This window comes from Carassius carassius, chromosome 14 (assembly GCF_963082965.1).
Source record: "Carassius carassius chromosome 14, fCarCar2.1, whole genome shotgun sequence".
In the NCBI taxonomy this organism is placed as follows: Eukaryota; Metazoa; Chordata; class Actinopteri; order Cypriniformes; family Cyprinidae; genus Carassius; species Carassius carassius.
In genome coordinates, this window is record NC_081768.1 from 22697790 (window position 1) to 22710786 (window position 12997).

At 33.5% G+C, this 12997-nt stretch overlaps 1 protein-coding gene and 1 long non-coding RNA gene across 3 annotated transcripts in view; one reads left to right on the forward strand and one right to left on the reverse strand.

The window, feature by feature from the left end:
• Positions 1-3019: 3019 nt before the first annotated feature.
• On the forward strand, positions 3020-4629 carry LOC132156606 (uncharacterized). Of its 2 annotated transcripts, none has more exons than XR_009437477.1 (3): positions 3020-3300; positions 3677-3798; positions 4379-4629. It is a non-coding gene; the product is annotated as an uncharacterized LOC132156606 (long non-coding RNA). The 2 variants fall into 2 exon arrangements; XR_009437478.1 differs by having other exon boundaries at positions 3020-3168.
• Positions 4630-7070: 2441 nt separating this feature from the next.
• The window catches only part of si:ch211-250c4.3 (uncharacterized protein LOC100535981 homolog), a 30392-nt gene continuing 24465 nt past the window's right edge, over positions 7071-12997 (reverse strand). The window contains exons 6-8 of the mRNA XM_059566697.1: positions 12166-12287; positions 9566-9669; positions 7071-8319 (exon numbers count right to left, since the gene is read on the reverse strand). Of these exons, the coding sequence (XP_059422680.1) occupies positions 9576-9669; positions 12166-12287 (216 nt within the window). The 3' untranslated portion in view covers positions 7071-8319; positions 9566-9575. The remainder of the gene's footprint in view (positions 8320-9565; positions 9670-12165; positions 12288-12997) is intronic.

A 12997-nucleotide genomic window follows, 5' to 3' on the forward strand; every position in this document is an offset into this window, starting at 1 on the left:
ATGTTATTGTGGAACATATGTATATTATTTATTTTTCTGTTGCAGCCTACTTTTCATAGTCAATTTATTCAGGATTTTGTATCAGATTCTAGATATTTCTGAGATTCACTAATGAGTGAAACAACAAGGTCCTCTACTGGGGAAAATCTGCAATCACAAGCACAGGTTTCTAGTAGCTTGCAAAACAATTAGTTAATAAACATCAGGCAGATAAATGACTTATAGGATTTAATATACTAAGAATTTGTGTATAGGCACTTTATGCTTGTCCTCCACAAGCGAACACGTTCTGTAGCGTGTACTTTTAAGAGGAGCTGCATCTGCCGACGTTTCAACAGATGGTATGTTCATCTCAAACACAGAGCCGAACTGAGACAGGAAAGCAAGAAAACATAATTGTCTCAACTTAAAATATTTGTTCATTCCGTTAAATGGATTAATCTCACACAAATGTGACCGGATCAAATATCATCCCTAAAATTTAAGTTTGAAAATCAAGAAAGAAAAGGAAAGTCCCACACTTGTGGTCAAAGTTTAAGAGTTTTCATTTTTATCTTTTTTTTTTTTTGAGCATATAAAGCAAAACTTTGCTTTCTTAAAGAGTAACTAAACCAATTTTTTTTTAGTTAATGATCTGTAAGAATGGGGCTTTATTAGTGCTGTTCATTGATTCGAGACTTTTTTGACATTTGAGTATAGAGTGTTCTACAATATATGGTGTAAAAACGTCTGAGTGCTGCCCTCTTCAGGTTGAACGGTGGCTACTGCAGTTGATTTTTCCTATTGGATGATTGCAGTGGCAGGTGACGTAAAAAAAACGTAAACTCACGACACATGATAATGTTTTACACTCATTTTTGGGATATTATTAAATACCCTTTACTTAATATGTACAAAGAATGCATCACTCACAGTGAGATGACAGTAACTATGAAACAAGGGATTATTTCCCTCATCCCTAAACCCAATAAAGACACTCTTTTTATTGACAATTGGCGCCCGATTACGCTTCTTACTGTAGATTATAAAATTTTGACTTCGGTTTATGCAAATAGATTAAAATTTAATTTGAATTCTATTATATCTGAAACACAATACAGAATCAAGAATTGAAAGGAATCTCTGTTTTTGGGAGGGAAATTAAAATTTCACAGTTGGCAGACGACACCACGTTGTTCTTAAAAGATGGAAAATATGTGATTTAGATTTAATTAACCAGTTTTCTTGTGCTTCATGGTTTAAATTTAAACATTTCAAAATGTGAGATTATGCCCATCCATGATTTGATTCATGACTCAATAGAAAATATTCCTGTTAAGCCCACAGTGAAATACCTAGGTATTTATATTGCTAAAAATCTTATGGCAAGATAACACTTAAATTTTTCTGCTAGGATAATTTAATTAAAAAAATATTCTTAATAGCTGGTTACAGCAGGACCTGTCGTTATATGGCAGAGTGCTCCTATCAAAGGCCGAAGGTCTTTCTTATTTTGTATATCCTTCTTTATCTTTATTTGTTGATAACAAAATTGCCAAAGAAGTCAATAATATTTTTTTAGATTTCATTTGGAAAAAGAAATCTCATAAATTAAAAAAAGAGGTGCTCTCCAATTCTAGAGCGGAAGTAGGTGTTGTTGTTTTTTAGATTTTTCTGATATGATAAATGTGTTTCAAATAAATTGGCTCAAAAGATGTCTTGCCAATCCTAGATCGATTTGGTACTTTATCCCCAACCAAATATTAGAAAAAATTGGTAGCCTTTTCTTTTCTTTTAAAATGCAACCATTTACCTTCTAAGATACCTATTCCCTTGTCCAAATTTCATCAGCAATGTCTTCTTGCTTGGAAACTGTGTTATGTCCATAATTTTTCACCTCATAAAACACTGTTATGAAATAACAGTGATATCACTGTTAGAAATAAATCCTTATTTTTCCCCAGGTGGTTGCAAAATGATATTAACGGTATTCTCTCTTTATTTGATAACTCAGGTAACCTTTTTACTTATTTTTACTTACTGCAATTTATGACTTGCCACAATTTCCCAATTCCTCCAAAAGAGTACATACAGTATAGTTAATACAGTAGTTAAAGCAATCTCACCTGGGTTAATTCATCTTGTTAAAAGCCACGCCCTATATAATCCAAGGAGAACAATTACAATACAATCTACTTTGTTTCTTGGATGGAATTTATTTTTTAGACAAAAAAATGTACCAATAGACATGTACGCCAAATCTTTCAATTCAAGAAAAAGTTTTCGCCAAGAGGAAAGTTCTATTGGAGATCTTTTGTAGAAGATATAGATTGGAAAAGGGCCTGGCTTTTACCTGGAAAATACTGTATTTCCAATAAAGCTAAAGAAAACCATTTAAAAATTTTACATAAAATATATCCTGTAAACTTTAATATTTCTAAATATCTGGACATTGACAGTTCATGTGATTTTTGTAAGCAATCAGAAGAAACATTTGCACATTTGTTTTATGATTGCCCTATATCCAAGCAATTTTGGTCTGATCTTGGCTCATATATTTTTGATTCTGCCAATGTTACTTATTCTTTCAGTTTAAAAGACATTATATTTTATTATATTAATGATAAAAATAGACCCCTAGAGTATATCGTTAATTTCTTTATTTTATATGGCAAATTCTTTATTCATAAACAAAAGTTTGCAAATAAAATTCCATCATATCCCCATTTTAAAAATGAATTAATATCACTTCTTAAATCTCTTAGTTATATAAACAACAAAAAATCCCTAAGATTTATAAAATATCATGAAGAAATGTTTAAAGAAAACACATGTATTTAAAAGCTTTCCCTGTATATTAAGGTTTTTATGTCATTGTATCAGTTGCGGTAATGTATGTATTCTTGCGTCTCTTTGTCTTGTCATCTTTTTTTTCTTTCTTTCTTATAATCCTTGTTTTGTTTTATTATATGTATCTTTTGTAATTCCTTGACATTGTTCTTTTGTTATTGAGCAATAAAAAAAAAAAGACACATGATAATGTGGCTGATGCACCACAGGGTGGCGACACAGAGCATGTTGACATAAATATTTATCCTGACTGAGTATTTTACCTTTAGAGATATTATGCATGATATATATGTATGGTTTTCTTTCTAAACTGGACCACATAAGAAAAAAATGAAGAGTGTGAGTTCGCTTTCTTCTATTATACTGAAACCAATTCAAATCAAATCAGCACTTTTGTGTGAGAAGTGGTCATTCACCGATAATCTTAACTACTGCAACGAGTCAGTGATACGAGCTGAACTTCAGAATAAGGTCAGTGAACAAATAATTGAGGCCGGTTTGTGAACCGGTTTTTGAATTATGAATATCTCGAAGTTCTCGGGGTTCGACCTTTGAAAACCCAAGCTAACCTTGCAATGACAATATGTTTGGCTTAGGCCTACTATTTAAATTGCACTGAATTTCATAATATTTATTTTCTTAATAAATACAGCTTATCCAGACAAATAAATGTATCATATAAATGACCCATTACATAATGAGGATTTGTTCAGGAGTTAAACTCATTCCCTGTATGCCAGAGAGACTGACTGCTAGAGAAAAACCTTAACTGCTCTTTCTGTGAAAAGCCAAAGCAGCCTGCCTCTGGTTCTCAGCCAGTGTGTGTGTGTGTGTGTGTGTGTTTTAGTACAGTGATGGCCTGAAGTGGGAGATGCTTGTGACATTTGTGGGGAACTCATCCAACTGGCCAGCCATCCTTGAGAAAATGCCAAGAGGCCGGGTGAGCTGTTGTCATAACAGATGCATCAAGTATGTCCTCTTTCTAAGATTCTGCCATCCAGTAGTGTATTAATCACAGTATGACTCGGTCCTGCTTAATGAGCGAATCACAAACTCCTGCACAGGAGGAAATGATACTCAGGACAGATATGAAAAATAAGCCTGCTGAACTCTGCCGTGTGCCCTGCATGGGCAAACATCCACCTCCTTCAACACACTAGATCTAAATCTGGAAATGATGTTGTTATAAAGAACTTTTTAGCATTTGACATTTAGAAATAACGTGTCTGTGAAGTTTCAGCTCAAAATACCCCGTTTTATTATATCATTTTGAAAAAGTCTATTTTGAGTGAAAGCGTAAACACACCGTTTTCGTGCATTTCTCTTTAAATGACAAAGGACTGTTACACAGCATGTGAGTACTAAATGAAGTTCTCTTTCATGTCTTAATTTGGTTAAAGGTGACCTATTATGCCCCTTTTTACAAGAGTGTGTATGTGAAGTTTTAGCTCAAAATACCCAACAGATAATTTTTTTTTATAGCTGGTAAAAATGACCACTTTTTGGGTATGAGCCAAAACGTGCTGTTTTTGTGTTTATCCTTTTTCAGAAGAGCGCAGAGCTTCAAGCAAAGCTGGCAAAACAAAACAGGACAATCTCACGCACTGAAAATGTCAGAAACTCTCAGTAGCGGTGTTCAGCCTTATGTTCAAACCGGAAACAGTTTAAAAGCCAGTCATCTGGTTGTACTGTGTGTAATAAATGCACATTTATGTATTACACAGACGGGGAGAACAGTGCAATAAAAATAAGGACAGCTGGTCTCATGGTGCCATCACATTCAATCAAAAACTTTATAAGTCTCTTAAGTCCCTTATGAGCTTGACAAATTTAAGTGGTAGACTTCACATTTCTTTCATATGCAATTTTTTACTTAATTTTCCGTAAGATGACATGTACAGTACATAGGGATGAATCTGGAAATTCTTTAAATGGTCAAAAACACACATTAGATACAAAAACAGTCGGTTATGTCAGATTTTTGTGATATGTAACCTTTAAGATAACTGCAGAGTGCTTTGTGTAATAGAAATAGTTACAAATACAAAACTTTGCATAACACACATGCATCAGAGAGAAGTAAGTCTGATTGTACGTGCACTTGTAGTGTACTTCAAATCTTAAAAGTACACATATAAAACTAGATTTAATATAGTATTAAAGCAATAGTTTATTCCAAAATGAAATTTTCCAAATGAAAAAAAAAAAGTAAAATAAAAGTATCACATAACTTGCTCACCAATGGATCCTCTCTGCAGTGAATGGGTGCCGTCAGAATAAGAGTCCAAACAGATAATAAAAACATCACAATAATCCACAAGTAATCCATTCCAGTCCATCAATTAATGTCTTGTGTATCAAAAAGCTGCATGTTTGTTTGAGGCATTTTAACTATAAACCATCAATTCTAGCCATAAAAAGTCCATCTCCTGTAGTTGTGTCTCACATTAAACTGTTGGACTTACTATTGGAGTACTTAAAGTACACTTTCATGACTGTTTCTTGAGTCACTAAAAATACACTTTTTAAAAGTGAACTTTGTTAATTTCAAGGGGTTTACATTTAGGTCCATTTTAAATCATGTTTTTTGATATTTAATATTAAATTTAAAATGAACATATTTTCAGTGTACACTGTATAAAAGAAATACACACACACACACACACACACACACACACATAAATGAACAAATACTACACTGGTGTTGCCTTACTGGAACAGAAGTATGTGTTCCTGTAAATCATCATTCCCGGGAGCACATCCCACTATATATATTCACAGCGTCATTGGTCTGTTTCTGTCTCTGTAGGTGTAGAGGGTGGGCCTGTATGACATATTTTATGACTCCATTGTGTTGGAGTTGCTGGAATGTGTGTAGCTACACCGGGCCCTCCCGAACCTCTGAGGGTACAACATGAGTTCATATTTCTCAGGGTTTCATGTGTTCACATTTATGAGAGCCATCAGTTCACTCATTTTGCTCTACTTCTGTCAATAATTCAATTAATTTTGCTATCATACTATTGTCATTGTAACTTCTTCTAGTCCTGGTTGGAAATTAAAAGGATAGTTCAACCAAAAATGAAATTTCTGTCATTAATTACTCATCATGTCATTCCAAACCAATAAGACTTTCGTTCATCTTTGGAACACAAATGAAGATATTTTTGATGAAATCCGAGAGCTTTCTGACTCTTTAGCTTTAGATAGCAATGCAATACCATGTTCAAGGTCCAGAAATTAGTAAGCAAGGACATTGTTAAAATAGTCCATGTGACATCAAGTTTGCAATGACATGAGGGCGAGTAATTATTGACAGAATTTCATTTTTGGGTGACTATCCCTTTAAGAACTATGGGTTATGAAAGCATGTGGCATTAGTAAAATGCCCTTGCTCATTCATTACCGTTTTCTACCAGAGGGAGGCACTAATTTTAGTGTACTGTACTCAACATTGCCATGTGGAAAAACAGCTTGATTCTCAAGCATTTAGCTTTTATAATACATTTTATGAGTTTGGTGCTATGAGTCTGTGACTCTAGTACCACATATGCTATAAATTTACATTTATTGTCTACTGTACATGTGTGGTTTACTGTCACATTTAAAGTGTTTATTTAAAACTGTTCTGTTTGTGCAGCAACTTCTTGAACTCTGTGTTAAGTGAGAGAAAACGGAGATACTTCATTCTGAGAGTAATGCTTATATTTGCTCTCATTCTGTTAACTCCCAATAATTTCATGACCTGGATTCATGTTTTCTCACCTGATCCTTTAGTCACTGCAGACTAAATATTAACTTTTATACACTGAAAGTTTCAATTACACTTTGCTGTAAGTCAATCTCCATTTTTATCATCTGTGAATTGTATCTTGACATGAATATAACAAAATCTCACCTTTTTTATTTCAGAGTCTGCAGTGCTCCTATAGGTAGCACTGAGACTGAAGGAAAAATTCAGTACTTTTGAGTTTCCTCCAGGAAACTTTCATTCATTAGCAAAACTTTTGTGGTAGAAATCTGTATAAACTCTGCAAGTGAGTGCAAATATTCAGTGAGAGAATGCAGTTTCTATGGGTTTATCAGAGAAAGGAACTCAAATGTTTTTGCAAGAGAACATGAAATATTATTTTGCCCTCCCATTCATCCTCCCTTAAGAGTCTCTGACAGAAGAATAAGGTATCTTTTTAAGTGCTATTGAAACAAATCTTTCATGAAAGAAACTTTTACACTATCTGAGGTTATTTAGAAAGATCATATTTATTAAAAAAACACATTTGAATAACAATGCAATATGCATATTGAATTATTCCATCCATTTGGTACACTACAGCACAAGATAAGTACAAAATCTCTTGGTCTTGTCTTCTGTCCCTAATAGACAAAAAACAAACACACTGCCATACTTCAGCTCAGTTAAACACCCAGTTAATCACAGTTAAACAGTACAGTATGAAATAAGTCAAGTGTACATCAAAAGACAGTATTATACGGAGGTTGTGTTTTAATACACTTTATTAATTTAAAGGGGTCAATTCATACATCTTTTATTTACGTTTTCTCCCTGAGGTAAACTCTAGTAAAGTTTCATGACCATTTTATACAGCATTTTATTCTGCTTTATGTCTTTGAACTTATATTTGGCAGGAAGCCCATTTCAATTCATATTTAAGGATGATATTTCAGGTTCACACTCTGGGCATGCTTAAGTTTTAAAGAGACGGAAAGTCACACATTATATAACATCAGAGAGGCGAGCTTCGTACAGACCTGCCAGAAGTCATTTACGTGTTATCATAAGCCCCATCATCACAGCGATATATGTCTGTAGATAGAGCATTTCAGACGTGGGAACGTCTCTTATCCACTCTCATCTTCACATATGATCCATGCATCATGGATACATACATGCATATTTGTTATATATCTGTATACACACTTACACATGGCAATTATTATAATAGTGGTACAAAATGATCTATAAAAAGATAAAGCATGCATGTTCAACATTTGTTATCGTGGATGTATTTCAAGTATTTTACAATTAGGACAGCATCTGATAAATTGTCCTGCAAGAAATTTACATTAGACTATACATAAGTATTTTCTGTAATTCCCTTTGTCTGTTCACATTCTGTAAATCATTTCCATGTTTATATTGTCTTTAACAGTACCTCATTAGCTGACTAATCTAATGAGTGCTTCATCTGAATTAATGACATTTACAGAAATGCCATGTCACACAAAACAAGCTCCATCAACAGGTCAACTTAACACTTTAATCAACATATAAGCATCTCTCTTGGTATTATATATACACATTATACCAACTCTTTTCTATCATCACTCCAATCCTATTCATTGTTTTCTTGTGCATTTCTCTCCCATCTTGTTACTCAATCTGGAAAACCATCTGCAAATGGCAAAAACTACCACTTTGTCCTTTGTTTTTTGGAAAAGCTGCCCCATCGCAAGCCATCTGCTCAATGTCTGATGAGAAAACAAAAGCTGAGAGTTAACATGCTGCTCATTCACTGTGTGCATGATATCAGCTGTACTGAAACAACACTGCCGAGAGATAGAGCCGTAGTGTCCAAACAGTGCTAAAACAACAACTGACCTGAAACACAAACCATGGACATCATTGGGGACAAAGCACTGAACGCTTTGTTGTTTCTGTTTTATAATGTTTCAGTTCTGACCTCTTTTTCTTCTTGCATGGGAGTCAATGACAGCCCATATATAACCCTACGGTAAAAAGTTATGAAATCTGGCTCAACGATTAATGGTGTTTAAATAGCACTTCTTGGATCTTTATCAACCATCTTGGATCTTTAGGTTCCTTTGGTAACTTAAACATTTGAGATAATTGACATTAAAATCATACTTCTGCAGTTTTTTAATGCAATACTTGATGTCACTGAGGTTCTTTGCTCTAAATTTGCTGCTGGTATTTATGCATCTTACATAAAGTGACTAAAGGATGCATTTTTATTTTAATTTACTCAACTAGTAAGCAGTTATTAGCAGTGTTAAGCAAGTTCTAATGAGCAATTAATCGCTAGCTACTAATTGTATCTTAAAAAATGCAATTATACTGTACTAATTACGCTCTATGATATGCATTACTTCTAATTCCCATATCAACCTCAACCACTTGAACAATACAAGGATAAATATGAAACAGTTATTATTTTTTTTTTTTCAAATAAATAATGTAAAACTGAACTGATTGAAATAATTAAAGCAGTGGGATCAAACTCAATTCCTGGAGGGCCACAGCTCTGCACAGTTTAGTTCCAACCCTAATCAAACACACCTAATCAAGGTCTTCAGGATCACTAGAAACTTCCAAGCAGATGTGAGATGGATCTGGTTGGAGCTAAGAGCTGTGGCCCTTCAGAAATTGAGTTTGAGATCGCTGATTTAAAGGGAGAAGGTTATATATATATATATATATATATATATATATATATATATATATATTAACATGTTAATTTTTGATGTTAGATCCACTGTTGGTTTATATGGAAATTGTTTTAAACAATTTGCAATTGCATCAATAGTAACTGTGGAGCAATCTCTTTTTCAAGGACAATTATTGAATTTAAAGCAATTAATTACTTAATAAAATATTACACCCAACACTAAAATATAAGTCTTGGTGTCAGATTTTGATCTTAATTTCCATAGTTATTGTTGTAGGAATTGGCAGAGAATGTATTTTTCAGCCTACCTGAGTAATACTACTGTGGCCACAGATAGTCCAATTTCTGATGTCCCATAGCGATCATGGAGTTTCTGTTTGTCCTGGGACGTTCTGCTGACATCACATCTGGGCTGTGAGGAAGACAGACACCGTTTTAGCAATCTTAGTACCAGTGAACAAATTCATTGTGTATGTTAGGTGTGTATTTGAAGCATGCTTTCCATATCATGCTAAACACTGGGACATTACTTTAAAATATTTCAAACATCTATTACATAATCCTTTTCCAGATAGCACCAATGAGAATTTTTAATGCGCCATTAAGTTCGTCTGAACTAATGGAAGACAATCTGACCTGATTTTTCAAATTGCACTGCACTTACGCAACACACTGATTATTACGGTATGAGAAAACAGAGACACGAAGCAAATCTGTTTCATAAAGTCTGTGTATTCATGTGGTCACTGGTCCGTATGGATATATTTCTCAGAAAATATATCTGCTCTCGGGAGGAGAGTGCATTCAGCATAGCTCCCATATCTCATCTAATGAGTGAAATACACGGGGAATTCGCCTACTCCCACCAGCATACCTCCGACCTGACACTGCAGCCCTCAACTATTCATCTGAGTCTGTGCCAACATGTGTGTGGGAACGTAGCTCACTAGTGGAATAGGTTGAGGATCAAGTTGTTGTTTTTTATTGAAAGAAAATACATTTTTCAAGGCTATGTCCCTAAAATGCAATTCACAGATGAAGTGTCTGTTATTAGTTCAGAAAGAATGTGGAGGCGATGTTGCAATTCACTCATCAAACCTGGAACTAGTCTCTAGCCTTTTCAACCAATCAGAATAAAGAACCGAACAGCGTCACAGTATAAACTGATTTATTAACATGTCCACAAAACCCATGATACGTTAGTGAGTCAGAATTGCTATTAACTAAAACAAAAATTTATTTTGTTAGTTAAATAAACAAAAAATAATAATTAGAAAACCTTAAACATGAAAATGAATAAGCCAAGTGAATTACAAAATGTTCCTTGCCAATTAAATAAAATAAGTTGAAGTAGTAAAATGTTTTAAAGTAAAATTTAAATATAAAAATAAATTGGCAACACTTTACAATAAAGGCTAATTTGCGTTAACTAATGCTACCATACAATGTTTGGGCTTAAAAATGTATTACTAAATGATGAGATTAACATTAACATTAGATTAATAAATGCTGCAGAATTGTTGATAACACTTCAGTATAAAGATCAATTCTAATTATTAGCATGCCTTTTATTAACATATTGGCTGTTTATGAGTACTTATAAAGCACATGTTCTGCATGACCATATTCTTTATCCATAATCCTACCCTATACATAAATTTAACAACTACCTTATTAACTATTAATAAGCAGAAAATTAGGATTTTTTTTTAGGCAAAAGTCATAGTTAATGGTCTGTTAATAGCAAGAATTAGACCTTAAAATGAAGTGTGACCGTATTGTTTATTGTTAGTTCTTTTTAAACTAATTTTGGGGCTTATAAAAATGTCAAAAGAACACAACAAATTTACTAAAATTTAAAATATATTTTTTTTGCCGTCAAACGATTAATCGTGATTAATCGCATCCAAAATCATCCAAGCTTTTGTTAACGTAATATATTTATGTGTGCTGTATTATGTATATATAAATACACAAACATGCATGCTCATATTTCAGAAAAAATGTTATGTTTATATATTAATTATCTTTATTTATAATATAAATTATAGGAATATAAATGTTTATTTGTGTGTGTGTGTGTGTGTGTGTGTGTGTGTGTGTGTGTGTGTGTGTGTGTGTGTGTGTATATATAGATAGATAGATAGATAGATAGATAGATAGATAGATAGATAGATAGATAGATAGATAGATAGATACAATACAGTATATATACGTAATAAATATACACAGAACACACACATATATTATACAATTAAAATTTTTTATTTTGTATGCAATTAATCACGATTAATCGTTTGACAGCACTAATAAAAATATATATTAAATAAGATTTTCCAAAATATAAATAAATACTTTAATAGTATTTTTTTTTTAATACTAAAACAATACTAGACTGAATGAGATCCAATAGCTAATCAGTGTCCTGCTCTCCACTCATTCATACAAGGTGGTGCTAGTCACTGACTACCACATGAGCCCAGTACTGAGGTATTTAAGAGGAGGCAGCGTACAGGCCAGATTAGGACGCCCAGCAGTTTAGCGTTACAGCGTGCGGTTGTGATGAGAGTCTTATCTTGCATCACATGGACACATAGTGAGTCATAACATCAAAAGAGCAGAGCCATTAGTAGTACTTGTGTTTATGATACGGCTTCCCAGAATTTACTGTATGTGCTCCCATTGGAACCACACGACTTCAGGGCGGAGTGCTAAAGCTTTAAAAATGTTCCTTTCTGATTCATTTTTAATATCGAAACTCGACTTTTAGAAATAAATAAATATTCTATTAAAAAAGAATAATAATAAAACATTCAATGAGCCTTCAGAGGGAGATTAAATCTGAGTGTTGTTTTGAGTGCTAATGATCTAAAACTTCTGAATGATTATGAAAAGCTGGATGGAGTACCGGTAAAGCTGTGGACAGGATCTCTTCAGGGAGCATGGAGACAGTCCCAGCCGGCTCTGGTTCCTCAGTTTGGTCTTCTTCACCAGTTCCTTCACCCTTCCCCATGTATAGTTCTCACTCAACTGCGATACACAAAGTTACACTGTAAAAATGATTGTAATTTTTAACGTGTAAGAATACTACCGTATAATAATTGGTTAGTTTAATTTATTTTTATGAACCTCAACCTCATGTGTAAGTTGCTTTGCATGAAAGCAAAATGAGTAAATGTAAATGTTAAAGTAAATTCCCTTATACAGTAAATGTCTTATTGCATTTAATTTGACAGTAAAATACTGTTAATTGTGCAGTTTTTCAGTGAAAAGCCATAACATTGACATTCACTCAATTCCTTACATAACACTTAACATTTGATGCCTTTACATTTAAATAATTGTTTCTTGTAAATTTTTTGTCATAATTGCAAAAGTCATAATGTTTCTTTTATTTAATAGCGAGAATTGAGTCTTAAAATAAAGTGTGTTCCTATAATAATAATTAATAATAATTCCTTAAATTTATATAGCGCTTTTCTGGAAACTCAAAGTGCTTTTCATAGAAGGGGGTATCTGCTCATCCACCATCAGTGTGCAGTGGAGAGGTGAAAGAGTGATGAAGCCAGTCAGTGTATGGGGATTGTTAGGAGGCCATGATGGTCAAAGGCCAATGGGTAATTTTGGCCAGGATGAAGGGTTACTTACACCCCTACTCTTTTTCGAAGGACATCCTGGGATTTTTAATGACCACAGAGAGTCAGGACCACGGTTTAACGTCTCATCCGAAAAAAACGGAT